Genomic DNA, 20,136 nt, shown 5'->3' with positions numbered 1-20,136 from the left:
TGTTCCTGGTACCCACCACTCTCAATGTAAAAACAGCTTGCCTTGTAAATCTTCTTTAAACTTTCCTCCACTCACCTTAAAGCTATGCCCTCTAGTATTTGTCATTTCCACCCTGGGGAAAAACATTGACTATCTACCCTGTCTCTGCCTCTCATAATTTTATATATATCTATCAGGTCACCCCCTCATCCTCCATCGGTCCTGAGAAAACAATCCAAGTTTGTCCAACTTCTCCTTGCAGCTAATATTTTCTAATCCAGGCAGCATCCCGATGAACCTCTTCTGCACCCTCTCCAAAGCCTCCACATCCTTCCTGTAATGTGGTGACCAGAGCAGCAAGTATGCCGTACGGCTTCCTTACCTCCCTGCCCTCTCGTTGCCACCTTCAGAAAGCTGTAGACTTGCATCCCAAGATCCCTCTGTACGTCAATGCTGCTAAGAGTCCTGCCATTTACTGTATTCTTTTCTCCTGTGTTTGATCTCCTAAAATGCAATGCCTTGCACTTCTCCGGATTAAATTCCATCTGCCATTTCTCTGCCCATCTTTCTAAATGATCCATATCCTGCTGTATCCTTTGACAACCTTCCTCACTATCCACAAATGCACCAATCTTTGTGTCATTTGCAAACTTACTAATTAGCCCACATACATTTCTGTCCAAATCATTTACAGGATACACATCACAAACAGCGGCCCCAGCACTTGATCCCTGTGGAACACCACTGGTCACAGACCTCCAGTCAGAATAACAGCCTTCCATTACTAACCCCTGTCTTCTACAGTCAAGCCAGTTTCAAATCCAGTCTAATAGCATGCCAAGTGCCTTCTTCACCACCCTGTCTAGCTGTGATACCACTTTCCAGGAACCGCATACCTGTACTTCTAGGTCCCTCTGTTCTACAGCACTCTCCAGGACCCTACTGTTCACTGCGATAGTCCTACCCTGGCTTGACCTCCCAAAATGCAATACCTTGCACTAATCTGGATTGAATGCCATTCGCCATTCCTCGGCCCTTTTACCCAGCTGATCAAGATCCCTCTGTAATTTTTGATCACCTTCTTCATTGTCTATGATACCACCTATTTTAGTGTCATCTGCAAACTTACTAACCATGCCTGTACATTCTCATTCAAATCATTTATATAAATAGTGAACAACAAAGAGCACAGCACTGATCACCGTGGCACACCACCAGTCACAGGCCTCCAGTCTGAGAAACAATCTTCTACCATACACTCTGCTTCCTACTATCAAGATAATTATGTATCCACTTAGCTAGCTCTGTCTGGATCCCATGCGATCTAATCTTGCAAACTAGAACATAGAACAGTACAGCACAGAACAGGCCCTTCGGCCCACAATGTTGTGCCGACATAGCTATTCCCTCCTACCTACAGAATGCCCATATCCCTCTATTTTCCTCTCATTCATGTGCCCATCCAAGCCCCTCTTAAAAGCCCACAGTGAATTTGCCTCCACCACCCTATCAGGCAATGCATTCCAGGCATCCACCAGTCTCTGAGTAAAAAAACATACCCCTCACATCTGTTCTGAACCTACCCCCCATCGCCTTAAATGCATGCCCTCTGGTATTGGATTGCTCAATAACTGGGAAAAGATATTGCTTGTCCACCCTATCTTTGCCCCTCATAATTTTATACACTTCCAACAGATAACCCCTCAGCCTCCGCCACTCCAGAGAAAAGAGCCCAAGTTTGTCCAGTCTCTCCTGATAGCACATACCCTCTAATTCAGGCAGCATCCTAGTAAACCGCCTCTGCACCCTCTCTAAAGCCTCAACATCCTTCCTATAGTGACGTGACCAGAATTTGACACAATACTCTAAATGCGGCCTAACCTAGCTTTCCATGCAGGGCCTTGTCAAATGTTCACTGCCCTGCCCTCATCAATCCTCTTGATTACCTCTTCAAAAAAAGCTCTAACAGATTTGAGACACGATTTCCCATGCACTAAGCCATGCTAACCATCCCTAATCAGTCCTTGTCTATCCAAATGCTGATAGATCCTATCCCTGAACTTGCCAGCCTTGCCATGGCTAAAGTTTGCAGTGGTCATATATGTAGATCCTGTAGGGAGGACGTTGAGATTCAGTCTGACTTTGACCTCACACAGGGAGAATCCAGGCAGGAGAGGGTGGCCAAAGGTCTACTCACAGAATTCTTGTATATCAATGATGAGATCCTTGGAAAACCTAAGCCTGTGAGTGCATAGTCTATCAGAGATACCCAGCTAGGAGACTGTGGGGGTAGCGTCTTTGCTAGTGGACTTGGCTTTACCTCCTGCCCCAAGGTCCCCATTCCATTCATGTCACCAGCCTCGGCCACACCAATGCCTGCAGTAATGGGGTGTGGCCAGCAGTGTCACCACTGAGGTGTGCATGGAATGGGTATTGCAACAATTAAATGTAAAAGAAGCGTGCTCCCTAACAGCTGCAGGATTCTCTCTAGACTTTGGAAGGTGTTTGACCAGTATGCAGTCACCTCTGAAGGTCCCAGTCAGGTCTCCTGTCATCAACAATGTGTCCCTTTTGGGAAAGTGTATGACGTGATGTGTCATAGTGCATAGCTTTCTGCTCCAATTATGTTGGGACAAGTGGAAGCCTACTCTATCTGAATAATTATGTCAAATGATGTGTGCCCGACACTGGGTAAACATCAGGCTCACTGGTAGGAATCGTGCACTGAAATGCTTAGCCCAGTTTTATGTCTGGCACACTTTCACCCAGAAGTGATCTCCAATGTAATCTATTCTAGCAGGGGGAAAACTGAATTGCACAATGCCAAAAAAAAATGTGAGCTTCACAATCCAATTTCTGGACAAATATTTCTTTAAAGCCTGTGAGAGTTTGGTTAGAGGTCCCCAAGCACGTATTGCAGGCCTCTCCATTATTTTGCCAAAATTCTAATTTTGCCATGCAAACTCTGTAAGAGTGAGCTCATCACTTCTACATCAATGCTGGCTTTGGAGAGTCAACAATACTGCCACTTTAAGGCCAGTCTTGTTTTGTGTACCCTATGTTTCCCGATAAGACCTAATTGATATTCACCTAGAAGTTCAACAGACAAGCCTGTATCTGAGCAGTCTCTTTGCCAAACAATCCGATGACCCACTACTTGGAGAATTCTAATGACACTATTTATTTTGGCAGGAATTTTATTTTATAAGTTGTGCACTATAAACAATCTCATCAAAACAGATTGCTTTAATTTTGCAATATTATGATATTCTCAAAACTATGTAGACTTCATTACACCACGCTGGACTTTGGATCTCCAGCAAGTGTCTTGTTACATTTAACAAATTGTATTGGGTTTTTTTAATGGCTTGTGTCAAGATATCCATTTCAGGTAACATTTTAAATACCTTTTACAGTTTTCGATCAAAGATTTCTAGAGAACATATGCAATTAATGTCTTTGTGCCAGGATGTCAAGTAGAACCCCTGTTAGCCTGCTCAACTTCAGAGTGGCTTGAACATTCACTATTTTGGAATAGCAGCTTATTGTGGGCTGTCTGATGCTTCAGGCATGCCTCAAAGTTCAATGGCTGATGACTTTTTTTTCAGGGTTATGCAATTGAAAGTCAACTTTTTTTTGGAGTGAAACATAACATGCATGTGACAAGGCATTCATCAAATCCTTATTAGTTGGGAGGTTAATTGGCTGCTGTAAATTGCCCCAGTATAGGTGGGTATTGGTTTATTATTGTCACTTGTCCCGAGTTACAGTGAAAAACTTGTCTTACAAACCGATCTTACAGGTCAATTCATTACACAGTGCAGTTACATCAAGAGAATTTGTGGGAGGGATAGTTAATGGGGATGCAGGAGAAATGTCAGATGGGTGCTTGCTGGCTGGTGTGGCTGGCAGGCTGAAGGGCCTGTTTCTGTGCTGTATTACTCTGTAATAGAACCTAAGGCGAATAGTTTGTGATGGACAGGACATCTAGACTGGTCTCTAGTTAAATAAAAGGACAGTAACTCAGATATTCCAGTGCTAACCACTTCAACTCTGTTGTTCCTAGTGAAGCCTCCTAAAGTTGCTTCTAGCTGCCTTTACTTTTTTTGGCTACTCCCTAAAGTGTCGAGTTGGACCTCAAACTTGCAATATTTGCTGACTATTTTCCTACCACAGAACATGGTGTAATTGCTTATATATCCAGTAGAGGGCAGCTGGTTATGGAGTTAACGCAGGTTTGGTAAGCCAGGCCACAGGGAAGCTGTAAGTGAGACTGCTGCTGGCAGCAATGATCAGCACACAAAGAGCAAAGCACTGATCTAACAAAGGATGTAGTCTCTTGTCACATCACTTTGTACTCAGTTTCACATTCAGCACTGCGACCTTTGCCCTGCCCCTAAGGCACTGACTCATGGTGCGTCTGGGATGGGATTCTGTGAGATCTTCTCAGAGACATCCAATGTGTGTTTAGCAACAGTCTCCCATTCATAGTTAGCAATAATAACCAGACTGGAGCTCCAATCAGACTGCTTGCATGCCCACTTAACATACGAAAAGGACACAATTAAATCGACCCTTACTTTCAAATAGGCCAGACCTCAAAGTTCTCCTGAATATGAATCAACGGCACAAGAACACAAACAATTACACTAAAACTGGCCGGGAAATGCAGGCTCAAGATGGAGAGCTTTAAGCCTCTCTTGCCCTTACACTGGAGAAAGAAAAGTATAAATAGACAAAACCCTAATAGCAGTACAAGTGATAAAAGCTCATGATTTAATTTAGACCAAGAATTTACTCCCCAAATTTTTTCAACTCCATATCTAGTCCTCTTTCCAACATGTTGGAGTCTACAAGGGTTCATTGATCTCTTCAGTGTACTTCATGGACCCCGTTCTGCAGGGCAGGGACAGACAGTGTCACCACAGGGCTACATTGAGCCAGTAGGTCCTGGGTTCAAGCACCACTCCCAGTATTTCTGTCATGTAATATAGACTCATTTTCTGTCATATAAGGCAGACTGTCATTACAATATAGTGGTGATGTAGTGATGAAGCAGTACTGAAGTGATGGAGATGCTATCTTTTGGATGAGAACTTAAACCACGATTCTTTTCTCCCCACTAAGAAAATGCCACAGCAATTTAAAGACAGCAAGGACCCATGGCTTCCTATCTAACATCCTTCCCTTGACCTATACTATCAAAGAACCGTCACGTCATCTTCCCAGCCAACTGTTGCTCTTGCCGATAAACTTCATGTCTGAACAGGAGAGGAGACAGCACAATAACTGAGCACTCCTCGCTCCCCAGCCCATCTCCAAGCCCGTGATCCCGATACCCCGTGGCGGCCTTCCCACTCTCCCACCCACTTCCAGGCCCTGGCTCCTCACTCTTCCCCCTGCCACTGATCTTTATAGAGGTTTATAAAATTATGAGAGGCAGAGATAGAGGAGGCAGCCGGTATGGTTTTCCCATGGTCGCTGTCTAATACTAGAAGACATGCATTTAAGGTGATAGGGGAAAAGTTCAAAGGATTTTTACGCAGTGCAGTGGGTGCCTGGAATATGCTGTTAGGATTGGGGGTGGAGGCAGATATGATAGAGACATTTAAAAGGCTCTTAGACAGGCACATGAATATTGCAGAGAATAGAGGGATACGGACCATGTGCAGACAGAAGGGATTAGATGTCATTAGCTTAATTAGTTCGGCACAACATTGTGGGCCAAAGGACCTGTTCCTGTGCTTTATTCTTCTACGTTCTGTGATCTCCCCACCCTCTGATCTAATATCCCACCCCCAGCCTGAACATCTCCCTCAATCCTTCCCCCACCATGATCCCCACCCTGAGCCCTACTTCCCATTGCCTTCTGACTCCTCGCCTGGCCCCAGCTCCGACTCCTGCCATATCTTCACCATTCCCTCCGACCTCCCTCCCCTCTGATGCTGAGCGGTCGGTCCTCAGCTGAGGACCAATGTGACAAGGTTTTATGATTTTTTTTTGCTGGAAAGACAATTCACACTAGTTACTGACTGCAAACTACTGCTAGCCATACTAGGTCTGAAATCTGCCATTGGACCCCAGAGGCAGGGATAGTCATAGTACTCCCTCGGTACACTTGTGTCAGCATGAATTGAGCATAGAGACAAGAATATCCTGTTCAGGAGCCACAGCTAACATTTAGAACTAGATTTTTACAATGAAGTTGGTGGATGAGATTTCTCTGTAATGGCCAAGCCACACAGAATATGCAGTTTTGTAGCTGTAAATGCTTAGAGTCATACAGCATGAAAACAGGCCCTTAAGCCCAACTGGTCCATGCCAACCAAGAGTCCCATCTAAGCTAGTCCCATTTGTCTGGATTTCCCTCTAAACCTTTCCTATCCAAGTAGTTGTCCAAGTACCTTTTAAATATTGTTAACGTACCTGCCTCAACCACTTCCTCTGGCAGCTCATTCCATATACGGACCACTCACAGGGTGAAAAAGTAGCCCCTCAAGTTCCTATTAACTCTCTCCCCTCTCACAAACCGATGCTCTCTGGTTCTTGATTCCCCAGCCCTACGACATTGACCCTATCTGTGCCCCTCATGATTTTATACACCTCTGTAAGATCACCCCTCATTCTCCTTGGCTCCAATGAAAAAAGTCCCAACCTGCTCAGCCTCTCTCCATAACTCAGTCCCTTGAGTCCTGGCAACATCCTCGTAAATCTCCTCTGTACTTTTTCAAGCTTAATGGCATCTTCCCTATATCAGGGTGACCAAAACTGAACACGGTATTCCAAATGTAGCCTCACCAACGTCTTGTACACTTGCAACACAACCCAACTTCTATACTCGATGCCATGACTGATGAAGGCCAGTGTGCCAAAAGCTTTCTTCACCACCCCGTCTACCTGCGATGCCACTTTCAGGGAACCATGTACTTGTGCTCCTAGGTCTCTCTGTTCTACAGCACTCCCCAGGGACCTACTGTTGACTGTGAATGTTCTACCCGAATTTGTCTTCCCAAAATGGAACACCTCACACTTCTCTGAATTAAATTCCCATTTAACCAACTGATCAAGATCCCCCTGTAACTTTTGTTAACCTTCTCCACAGTCCACTATACCACCTATCTTTGTGTCATCTGCAAACTTACTAACCATGCCTTGTACATTCTCATCCAAATCATTGATATAGATGACAAACAACAATGAGCCCAGCACCAAGCCCTGAGAAACAGCACTGGTCATGTACCTCCAGTCTGAAAAGCAACCTCCCACCATCACCCTCTGCTTCCTACCATCAAGCCAATTGTGTATCCAATTAGCTAGCTCTCTCTGGATCCCAGGCTTATTGGATAAACAGGTCTGCCTGACAACATTGAATCAATGCATCTCAGATGATATGAATTATCTACCAGCCAAGGCTGTATTACATGGGGACCAGGCTAGTGATCCCACAAGAATGGCAGAAGAAGATTGCAGAATAACTCCATACACAACAATTCGGTAACTATGGACAGGTGATTTTCTTGGTGTTAACAAGGACGCAGAAGACCCAACTGCTCAATGTACAAAGCATCTGAACTATTCAACAGACCTTCCTGACTCACCACTTCTGATGTGGAAGAAGCTGGCAAGACTGTTCCAGTTTATTTAATGTTGACTATTATGATAAAGCAAAGCCACTCTTTGATGCTAAATGACGGCCAATCAAAGTGCCTAGAAGTCATCATGTGAGCTTGTGCACTGCAATGGCCCTTGCAGCTGTGGAACTGACTGCCAATTTTGTCACAAACATTCTGCCTGAACAAATTGCATCGGGCACCAGTCGTAGTTCAGATCCTTTCAGCTTGTCCAACTTGTGAGGACTAATGAAATAAAATAGCATTTCACCTCTCCTCCTCACCCAGCTCCCAGTGGGGAAGGAAGCATTGAAGAAACAGGTTATGGTGGGTGGATCAAAGGTGACCATGAAACATCAGCTTGCAGAATTCCTTCCAAACTATCAAACCACACCTCACTCCTGCCAGAATGATCATGGAAAGGAGACAGAACAAGGCTGTGTTTGTCCAAGCCATGTCGGAGGAGAGAAGGTGGCAACAGTGCAGGTGTCCTGACTTAAGCAGCAAGGAGAAGAGGTTCACTCTGCAGGATGAAGTTCCCATGCTGGTGTCTCCCAGCAGAGTTAGCAGGGAGATAGTGGGAGGTACACCAGATGAAAAATTACCTTGGGTAATTGGCAATAAATCCCATAAAGCTGACACTGATCCCCTTATTCCTACCCCATTATACCTGGGAGCATTGCACAGTGGACTGTGAGGTTAAAGATGCTTCTGAAGTGTGTCCCACAGCTGGTGAACAGGAACTGACCTGTGACATTGCTGAAGAGAGCCATGATGAGGCAACATCACTGATCCAGAGTGTGACAATCCTCCATTAACATCTGGGAATCTGTGAGCTCAGAGCAGGTGGGACAAGCACAGTTAGGAAAAATATAGACTTGGGTAAATGTCAGTTTAAGTTTTTTTTATTTTTGAACTAAAGTGTTGTATATCAATCAGCTTTATTATCACTGACTTATATGACGTGAAATGTGTTGTTTTGCAGCAGCAGTACAGTGCAAAGATATAAAGTTATTATAAATTACAAAAATAAATAGTGCAAACAAAAAAGGAATAACAAGGTGGTGTTCATGGGATGGCGGAGGGGAAGAAGCTGTTCCTGAATCGCTGAGTCTGAGTCTTCAGGCTCCTGTACCACCTCCCCAATGGTGGTAACGATAAGAAGGCATGTCCTGGATGGTGAGGGACCTTAGTGACAGATGCTGCCTTCTTGAGGCACTGCCTCTTGAAGGTGTCCTTGATGGTGGGAGGGTTGTGCTGGTGATGAAGCTGGCTGAGTCAATAACCCTCTGTAGACTGTTGCGGTGCTCTGCATTGGAGCCTCCATACCAGGATGTTGGTTGTGAAGAGTAATAGTTTCTTTGAGACTGTTACTACTTTAAGGATTGTGTCAAGTGACTGAGGTGCAGCAGTGTTCACACAAAGTTCCAGGGTGGCAGTCTGTGGCAAATCACAGAATAAAGATGATTCACCTCATTTTGAGCTGCTTGTGTCTTGTGCATTTGTCTACATGGTCTGCAAATGGACCTTGTTGGATGTTTGGAATCTACGGAGAACACACTCCACATTGAGGTTTTGAAAGGCACCAAATAGATGTGAGTCATTCTCCATGCTTGTCCTGGCATTTTCTTTCCCAGCCCTTGAGTTTCCTGGTATTGATCCCTGACCCTGGCTTTCATCATATCAGCACGCCAGTCATAGGTGGAAACTGGAAATTGATTCATTAATATGTGTCTTGAGCAATAACATACAGTATTAATAAAACAGCCTTCTTAAAGCATGTAGTTTTTTTTCCTCATTAGGTGTATTTACAAATCATACAGATTAGATCCATGATTTTAAGCTATCCAAATGATCTCATCGGTCTCATTCACACAAAACACTTGCCAAGATCCCAGACCTGTACCTCATTAGTTACAAAGTTATTTTCCTTATGTTTTTATTTAATTTCTTGGCTTTCCCTTGCATCACAAAGGCCAATACAGTCTCCCTGAGCAGAGCAACAGTTTATTAAGCTAAAGTCACCCACCTTATCATCATTGGCCCTGAAAGAATACTGGGATCTATCTTCACTTGTGACTGTTTTGCCAAGCGTGGGAGCTGCCTCACCCTCAGTGCGTGTTATTAAACCGAGCTGCGGTGGATGTCTAGGAAGATTTCCAGAGTGTCAACACGAATGCTGCAGCTGGGGGAAGTTCAGTCCTGTGCACACACTGACTGTGAAACAGAGGAACAGGCAACACAGTCACAGGGTCCAAGTGCTGATCCTCTCTTTAAAAAAATGCTGATTTCATATTTTATAATTTCTTATGTCACGAAAGGAGGCCACTTGCCCATCGGGTCTATGCCAGCTCTCAGACAAGCTTATATTCCTGTAGCCCATTATCTTTCACTCATCCATCAACTCTACCCTGAATCTAGTATCGCCCACCCACATGAGGGGCAATTAGCCCACCAACAGCACATCTTTGGGATGTGGGAGAAAACTGGGTAACCTGGGGAAACACATAATGTTGGATAAATCCCAGGGCTGGATTGAGATCTATCCCAGAGTGCTATGGTAACAAAGAAGGAGTTTGTTGGGGCCCTGACAGATTTTTGCATCTTTGTTGGCTACAGGCAAGGTACCAGAAGACTGGAGACTAATGTTGTTCCTTTATTTAAGAAAGGCAGCAGGGATAAGCCTGGTAACTAGACTGGTGAGCCTTTCATCAGTGGTAGGGAAGTTATTTGAGAAAATTCTAAGGAACGGGATTTATGTACATTTGGAAAGACGGTGACTGATTAGGAATAGGCAGCATGGCTTTGTGCAGGGGAAATTCTGTCTCACTAATTTGATTGAGTTTTTTTTAAGGAGGAAATCAAGGAGATTGATGAGGGCAGGGAGGTGGATGTTGTCTATATGGACTTCAGTGAGACAATTGACAAGGTCCCCCATGGTAGGTTGGTCCAAGAGGTTAAGGCACATGGGATCCAAGGTGAACTGGTTAATTGAATCCAAGATTAGCTTGGTGAAAGGAGGCAGAGGACAGTAGTGGAAAACGTATTTTCTGATTGGAAGTCTGGGACCAGTGGTGTACCGCAGGGATCAGTGCTGGGACCTTTACTGTTTGTGATGTATATTAATGACTTGGATGTGAATGTAGGAGGAATGATTAGCAAGTTTGCAGACAACAAGAAGGTTCGTGGTGTTGAGGATAATGGGGAAGGTTGTCTAAGGCTGCAGGAAGATATAGATCAATCGGAAAGTTGGGTGGAATGATGGCAGATGGAATTTAATCCTGACAAGTGGGAGGTGATGCATTTTGGGAAGTCAAATAGAGTTAGGACATATATCGTAAATGGTAGGGGACTATGGAATATTGGTGAACAGCAGGACCTAGGAGTTCAAGTTCACAGTTCCCTGAAAGTGGCAACGCAGCTCTTTTGGGTGGTGAAGAAGGCATATGGCATGCTTGCCATCGTAGATTGGAGCATAGATTGTAAGTGTTAGGACATTATATTTCAACTTTACAAAACACAGGATAGGCCACACTTCGAGTTTTGCGTGCAATTCTGGTCACCGCACTTTAGGAAGGATGGGATTGCACGGGAGAGAGTGCAGAGGAGATTCACCAGGATGCCTGGACTGGAGGATTCTAGAGCTATGGGGAAGCTTGGAGAGGCTGGCTTATCTACCCTAGTGTGAAGGAGGCTGAGGGTTGACCTGATAGAAGTATATAGATTATGAGAGACATAGTCAAAATCTTTTTCCCATGGTAGGGGTATCAAAAACAAGAGGGCATAGTTTTAAGGTGAGAGGTAGGGGATTTAAAAGAAAGCCTAGTGATAGTTTTTTTTGTACAGAGAGTTGATATCTGGAACACACTGCCTGAAGAGGTGATGAAACACGAACAAATACTATGTTTAAGAGACGTTTAGACAGATGCTTTGATAGGCAAAGCATTGAAGGATGTGGATCTAATGCAGGAAAATGGGTTTAGTGTTGATGGGTTAAAAGGAATAGCAGGGACATGGTTTCTGTGCTGTACTCTATAAGCCAGCAAGAGGAAGTTCAAATCGCCCGTGCTACTTCACCATCCAGGAACCATAATATGCAGTCAAAGGGAGAAGAAGCAAATTCTGTACAGACATCACCAGCACTACCTGTTGAGCCGCTGTGCCATGTCCTGCTGTTCCACATTTATGTAACAGTCCATTCTGCTTTCAACAAATGCTTTAACACACTGACCATTCCAGAGTATTGAATAATGTCATGTAAGGTTGCACAAGCTGAGGTGTTAGCAAGACTGTAGCTGTAAGAATTTAGTGTGAAACAGATGTTGATGCAGTTTTCTTAAGTCCACATCCTTCCTGTTTTCCAGATGCTTACGATCCCAGCAAGGTTGAGACTGTGTGAAAAGCGATCGGCCAAGAGCAAGGAGATGTCAGGAAAACGTTGTGGATTTTACACTGTGATCTAGTTCACAAGACTGCCTTTCATCAAATGCAAACTTCTAGAATGCCTTCCACACACACACACCATTTGTATTAACAAATGCATTGATAAAATGCTATATCACTGCCAGGAAGAAATTAATTGGGTACAGAAATTACTGTTAAATTATCTCTTCAATAAATATCCTAGCCTTCTGTAGCTGGTAGTCCCAGCTGGAGCGCAGGAACACACAGTACAAATCCACCCTTAACTTGGCACATAACCCACCTGCTCTGAGTCCAGAAGGCAGATGGTGCAGGAAGTGATGAGAGGCCACGTTGGTGCAATAAGAAACAACCTACTGAAGTTGTGGTTGAGGCAAAGTGAAGGCTCCCAAATGTGCGATGCCTGATCTGGAAATGCTTGATGATAACACTGGACACCTGAAACGAGGGAATACTCTTCCCCTTAGAGTTAATATCACTCACCTAAAGAGCACAACATTATAAAAAAATCCAACCTTCTGCTTTGAGATTCCACTAACTGGACTTTATATCAAAAATTATCAATATTATACTCAAAGTACTGTATTGGATTTGCTTTCTCTCTGGTAGAGGTATTTGAAAGTGCACAATTCTGCATTTTAATTTCACTTGATTATGTAAAAGCATTTAGTGGAAGAAATGGATCTTTCCATCTAATGGAACTCTAAAGCTGGATTTGCCAATATCGATGCAATTTAGAACAGACTGGTTGTCAGTGAGTTTAAGACGGATCCAAGTTTGTGTATAACATTACAAGATGAGAACACTTGTACTTCAGGTGTATATCTGGGCAGCTGCAGGGAGTGTACAGGTGACAGATACAAAAGAAATGTGTGAATGGAATTTACAGGGATTTGGGATTGATAATTCAGAAAGCGTTCGGCAACATTAGATCTGCTGTCCTATCTTCCTTTGGAGAACAAGAGTCAACTTGTGCACCAACTGTCTTCCAAGGCTACATCTGTCGCCCGAGCAGCAGATGTTCCTGGATCCCATGGTCCTACTTGTGGGTACAAGTTATAACTCTGCACTTTGATGTGCCTGGGATCCCTCTTGGACAGTGGGAGTGAGGGAGACACAATGTCCCAGTAAGGGAAACTCATTAATGGCAGTTAAAAATGAAACAATTGGCACAAAGATAGAACTGAGATAAAGCCAAAGGAATACAATGCATGGTGAGAGATTACAGATTGAATTTATTTGCACAGGGCATTAAAGATCAGTCAATATCGCAGAAAATTCCTGTAGCAACACTGGGCAGGTAGCTCACGGAGCATTCTTCAATAGCAGTATTCTGTCTACAGTTTGGAAGTGGCAAGCAAGATGGATCCACGCCCCCCCCCCCCCCCAAGTCTCCCCCCAATCACCCACTTCCACTGCCAGTCCTATGAGTAACAAAATAATTTGGCCTTGCGGCCAAACTCCTGATCCCCACTCACCAAAAATAACAAGGAAATTCATATGTTCAGTTGCGACTAATCAGAGCTCTCACCCATTTTCCATCCTCCAGTGTGCAGTTCACACTAGAGCACATGGCCATCGGTAGACACTGATCATTGCCCATTAACTAGCTTAGATGGGTATCTTGGTCGGCATGGACGAGTTAGGCTGAAGGACCTGTTTCCTTGCTGTATCACTCCATGACTCTAACTCAAGGTCTGTTCTTACCTTACAGGATTTGCCATAGAGATTTATGCAGTAAGATGCATTCTTCAAATGAATATTTGTTATTAATCAGGAAATTAACTAACAAAAAAGAAATTGTGTGGTCATTCACATTTCCAAAGTATGTACTTTTGCTCAATGTTAATTTAAATATTTTTGACCTTCAATGATTGTGTGCCTGCTGGGAATTTAATAATCAAGGTTTTAGAACCACCAATTGTTAGTTGCAGTTCTCTACAGTAACCTTTCCGGAGATGGATGATTCTGTGCAAACCTCACATAACACTGCCATCCAGTGTCATTACACTGCTGAAATTGTACATCTAGCCTTTTGTTTTCATTGCAGAAAATGATGGGCAAGCTACAGGAAGATACTGAAGGTGGTATTACTCAGATCATTCAGTCTTGGTTCCCATTCTTGAAGATGGCTGATCTTAATATAGCTGAGAAATGGTATAAAATCACATGACAGCAACACCTTGCAATAATATAGCACCTTTAACATACATCTCATTGTGCTATATTGGCTTTAAACATAAGTGGAATGTAATACTCTAATGGCTTGCTAGTGCCTTTCTGAATTACTATACATCAATGAAATGGCCTCAAAGAGTTTGCTTTATATAAAATGTGTATATTTATTTTTAATGTATACAGTATTATTAGATTAGAACTAACAACAGGATTATCAGATATCTGGTATTTGGAATCTTGATTAATGGGGAGAATCAAAAGACAGGCAAAAACTCTAAGGTTGTTGAGTGTTAAACAATATGGGGATTTGAGGTCACACTGTGAGCTTTCTTTTCATGGAAATGGAGTGGTAGAGGGTTAGGAAGGGGAACGTTCCTTCTCTGTACCTTCAAGAGTTATTAAGCATTTTTTGAAGCTACAATGTATCAGCATCTCCTCAGGGTAGTGAGAAACAGACAATAAATGCTGGCCTTTCTCAAAAAGGTCACATCCTGAGAAAGAATAAAACAAAAATTAAAGTCTATAATGTGTAAATAAATTTCAGCTAATGTGCCCTGTGTTTGCACGTAGTTTACTTACCAGAGTAGATTTCATAAAAGTTGCCCAGGGAGTGTGTGCAAAGGAAATTGCCTTGTCAATATATCATGCTAATGAACCAGATCTTGTAATCCTGTTGTTTTTAATGGAAAAGCACAAATGACTAGTGTTTACATTCAGATTGAGTGCCACAAAGTATATATAAAACCTTGATATTGGATATTTGCCAGTCAGGTATCTGGTCCACTGTTTATTGGTTAATGGAAGGGCACAAGATAGCTCTGACATTTCCACAGGATAAAAATGACAGTATTCTAAGCTTGAGTAACTCATACCAATCACAAAACGCTATTAATTCTAATATAGATGCCTGCTTCCTACAGACAACATATTTGTTATTTTTCTAACATTTAAAGGAATAACACTTGTGAAAAAACAAGCTATGTTATATGTTTAAACTTTAAATGCCACTCTAGTTTGAGGTCAGCTTTCGTTCTTAGCACATGGGTCACAGGCATTCAAAAGTTAATGAAAATTGACAGCAAGGCAAGTAGGCTTACAGCTGACTTAATATATAGAGATAAATTGTATAGTTTAATGCATATCTATGTATATAGTATATATATTGGAAGCATATGAAGTGACGGACAATAGACGTTGAATTATATCCAACGACAATAAGACTTCCAAGATCAAAGTTGATATAGAATCCTTGTATTTTGATTGGTTACCTCAGGTCCCAGATTCAATTTCAGGGAAGTCACTTTCAGAGGAACCGAGGAATGAACCTGTAGTTGGATCTAGATAAGTATTATTTACTCAGAAAAACTTCTGAAGAGAAATCAATGAACCGGTTTCCAGTTCATCAAAGGCCAGCGTTATCACAAATTATATTTTAGCCTCTTGGTGCTAATCCACCTTAAGAAGCATTGCACTTAATCTAACACCCTTTAAATTTGGTGCATAGTAACATATTGATGCTGTCAATTTATCATCTCAAATTGCACCCCACACCACCACACTGATAATCTGTAGGTAAATCAGCCCTACATTATATAGCACAAAATGCTGTTCAGGCGTACTCCAATTATTAAGTAATAAAATCTGCAATTGTACTACAGATTTTGTTACTATAATTGGAATGGACAAATATAAATATCTCCGTACTTTGCTAAAACCCTTGTGACAATACCGAGAATGAAATACCAGCTTATGTAAAAAGCCAAATTGTTATACAAATGCCAAATACAATGTGGGAGAGAGACTGGAAACTTCAGTTTCATAGGATAGTCCTTCCGATGGCTATTCCTCTGCTCTTATCAAAGGAAATTCACCTGAATGCAATACATGTGTGTGTCTAAAAGGGGAGCTGGACAATTTTCTAACATTGCTTTTGGTGATATTATTTCCATAGCAAGGTTAAGTCTCCATATAAATGCTTCATGGAGACAGTGTTAATATTAGCAAACAAGTAGCCTGAGGAGATTGAACTGCAGTTTTTGTGTCGAGAAGGAGATATATTTGAGTGTCTCAGAAAAACTCGTAAGTGTCACGTATCTTAGAAGCTCTTCCATTATTTTTGAAAATAAAATCAGTTATTTTATTTTTTAAACAAAAATATGTATTTGTATAGAACCCAAGAGGATGTGGAGGAAAGCAAAAGGGAATTTCCTTGTTTTCCCCTAAGGCTTGACATTAACTTCTATTTATCAGCTCAGTGTAAATACTAATTCACAGGCTGCGATGTATCTTCACCGATGTATATTATTCCAGGTTATCTCTAAATAAAATATATGCATGAAAGTTCTTTTAAATATTACTCTTGTTGTATGTTATCCAATTTCTTTCTGATTTTCCTGTTTGAAATCATACATTTTCCTCTGTACATTCAGTGGCTGAGCCGGCTGAGTGCGAGGCTTCAGAACGTAAGACTAAACATGTCTGAGGATGTGTAGAGAAAACAGGAGACTCCCAAGACTTTCACTGGCAATGCTGTGACCTGGGTTCAACTTCTGCCACCGTCTGTGAGGAGTTTGTACATTCTCCCCTCCTCGCGCCCCCCCCCCCCCCCCCCCCCCAGGTCTGTGTGGGTTTCCTCCGGGTGCTCCAGTTTCCTCCCACATCCCAACGACGTACAGGTTCGGAGCTGAGGGAAGTCACTTTCAGAGGAACCGAGGAATGAACCTATAGTTGGATCTAGATAAGTATTATTTACTCAGAAAAACTCCTGAAGAGAAATCAATGAACCGGTTTCCAGTTCATCAAAGGCCAGTGTTATCACAAATTATATTTTAGCCTCTTGGTGCTAATCCACTTTAAGAAGCATTGCACTTAATCTAACATTGCACTTAATCTATGTTGGCACCAGAAGTGTGGCGACACTTGCAGGCTGCCCCCAGAACACTCTACGCAGAAGATGCATTTCACTGTGTGTTTCGATGTACCTGTGACCAATAAATAAATATGTATATGTAATATGCTCTGGAGGACATAAGATCATGGCGCTGTGAGCACAGCATTAAAATCAAATGTCAATCAGCCAGAACAGCCTATGTTATGGACCATCTTTAACATAATGAACTGTCTGAACTTGTTTCCAAAGAAGAATTGCCAGAGAGCATTTGGCACTGGCTCAGCAGAAGTCACCTAAGGTTTATGTGAAGATGTAGATTTTGAGGAATGGATTCAAGAAGCAAAGGTTTAAGGGGATAAATTTCCAAGCTTACAACATGGCCATGGGCTACAACAGAGGAGTACCCAGAGCCCTTGAGTCAAACCCTTGAACATAAGTCCATCTCATAAACTTGCAACACTTAAGGTACTTAAACAGGCGACCTAAAAGCAAGCACTCAGATACATGACTATTACGTAAAGCAGCTCGATTTGTGTTTATAGTTGAAATACAGATAATGAACCATTCTGGACTATAGAAGTCCCAGTACTAAGATTCAGAATTACTAGCACACCCTGAGCATCAAACTCAAATATAATGACAAAGTACAAAAAGAACAATAAGGATCTTCAAAGAGCATTGCATGCTTTGGACATTGCTTTCTATCTGATTTTAAGATAAGATATCTTTATTAGTCACATGTACATCAAAACATACAGTGAAATGCATCTTTTGCGGAGTGTTCTGGAGGCAGCCCGCAAGTTTCGCCACGCTTCTGGCGCCAACATAGCATGCCGACAACTTCCTAAACCGTCCATCTTTGGAATGTGGGTCCCCACACAGACGCAGGGAGAATGTACAAACTCCTCACAGACAGTGGCTGGAATTGAACCCGGGTCACTGACTGGTTATTGACCACATGGTGCTTGTTTCGAGCTTCTGTGTGTGAACTTGTGCAGCAAGTGCAAAGTTGCCATAATTTCACTTTTTAGTGTTCAATCTCTCAATCACTTTAATGCTCCATCATTTTGCTTTTTAAAATGCATCTTTTTATTGCTAGGAATAAAATAACAAATACAGAGGTTCTGACACATTTTAAAGATCATTCTACTAGGGCTGAGCAGGGCTGAACTGAAACACAGGGAAACTGTAACACGAAGTGCATGGGGGAAGAGAGGAGAGAGAGAGATATATAAATTCAAGTTGTTTTAGACCATATCTGCTGAGTGAGAAGACAACCAATGGTAGCCACACCTTGTTTAGCACCTCCTCTGTAGCTTGCAGACAGCCTGTCCTGAGTTTTCTGGCTCTGCCTGACGTCAAGACTGTACTTTACACCTTTGTTGGTAAAAAGGTGACTGTTTGCCCACCAATGTTTTAAAATTCTGTGGGAGACACTCGTCACAAAGTGAAACACCTTGCAGCATTGCTGCCAGATTACCAAACACAGTTCAATGCCTGAGATCCACTGAGCTTTTATAACAATGTGTCAATTTGCATCTATTATCAATAGAAAGACATAAACACAGGCAGAACACCATGGAACTTTAAATGATTTGATATCTGCAAAGAGCTCAGTGTTCCAATAGCTCTGAACCGATATTAACTCCACCAAAGGATGATGTTAAGCTGGCAATGCAATTCACTATAATCAACCCAATGTTACTATCAGGGGATAAAGAACTTGCGTTTAACTAATATATTTCACAATCTTAGCATTGCATTTCACAACCATCAGAGTATTTTTGAAATGTGCAACTTGGTGTAACTAGCCACCTTGCTCACATTAGGACCCCATAAAGAGCAATGAGTTGATGACCAAATTATCTGTTTTGAAGAAGTTGTCCAGGATATGAGGGAACCTCCCATGCCCTTCTTCAATTATTGCTATGACATGTTTTCCCTGAGAGGGTAACAGGTCTCATCAGAGATCTCATGGTTAGTGTGGCATTATGTGTTCAGATCTTTAGAGTGACTTTCTAACTTGGGGGCAAGTGATGTTTCACTAAATAAGCTAAACTTGCATGCAACACGACAGAGCCAAAAACCAGATATAAACTAGCAAAAAGCTGCAGATGCAGGAAATCTGAAATAAAAACAGGAAATGCTAGAAATGTGAGGAGCATCTGTAGAGACAGAAACAGAGCTAATGTTTCAAGTTGGTTCTGATGAGTGATCATCAACTTGAAGTGACTTTGTCCACAGACGCTTCCTGACCCGCTGAGCATTTCCAGTTTTTTTTGTAAGGGAGTTGCAGGCAAACTGAGAGAAAGAAATTTTTTTTCTCCTTAACCTTTGATTAACTTTCCTTCAGAAATACAAGTTCAGGGATATATTCTGGAGCAACAAAGCTCTGGAATGATTTAGTGTCCAAACACCATTTATTCAATGTTGTGTTCCCACAGCTATCAAATGTCATATTACATAAATATATTTCACTACAATAAAATGGTATGAATGTAGAAATCATGTACGCATATTTTTGTGATATAAGCATGAAACAGACTTGACAAGGACAATATTATGGATTAGTGAGGCCTTTATGATTTGTAGTCAATGCCATCCCATGGCTCTATGTGAAACTTCCACAGCTGTTCTTTGTAGCAGCAGTTTCTTGTCAAAAACGAATATATCATGGAAAGGATAGAGAGCACTTGGGTAAATCAGAACCAGCAACATTGTATTTTCAAGGCAAATTTTGTTTATCAGCAACTAGATGCCTCAGAGCAAACTGTGAATTATTACATCTTTTGATGATCTTCCAAAAGTTTATTCTGATTGGTATATTCACCGTTCTACTAAATCAAGAATATTAATTATTTGTGTTTTCTTACTGATATAAGATTCCAAAAAAATGAGTTACATTATGTTTAGAGTCATAGAGTCACACAGCACGGAAACAGACTATTCGGCACAACTCCCATGCCGACATAGATGTCTTCCTAAGCTAGTCCTATTTGCCTGCACTTGGCCCTTATCCTTCTAAACCTTTCCTATCCAGGTACCTGTCCAAATTTT

General features: G+C 42.1%; 1 protein-coding gene across 2 annotated transcripts in view; it reads left to right on the top strand.

Moving 5' to 3' along the window:
• Positions 1-16,533, top strand: part of jcada (junctional cadherin 5 associated a) — a 164,585-nt gene extending 148,052 nt beyond the window's left edge. For both annotated transcript variants that reach the window (XM_052015584.1, XM_052015582.1), the window contains exon 5: positions 11,954-16,533. In XM_052015584.1, coding sequence (XP_051871544.1) covers positions 11,954-11,988 — 35 coding nt within the window. In that variant the 3' untranslated portion in view covers positions 11,989-16,533. The remainder of the gene's footprint in view (positions 1-11,953) is intronic.
• The last annotated feature ends 3,603 nt before the right edge of the window (positions 16,534-20,136 follow it).

This window comes from Pristis pectinata, chromosome 5 (assembly GCF_009764475.1).
Source record: "Pristis pectinata isolate sPriPec2 chromosome 5, sPriPec2.1.pri, whole genome shotgun sequence".
NCBI lineage: Eukaryota > Metazoa > Chordata > Chondrichthyes > Rhinopristiformes > Pristidae > Pristis > Pristis pectinata.
This window is presented reverse-complemented; position numbering and strand designations above follow the sequence as displayed.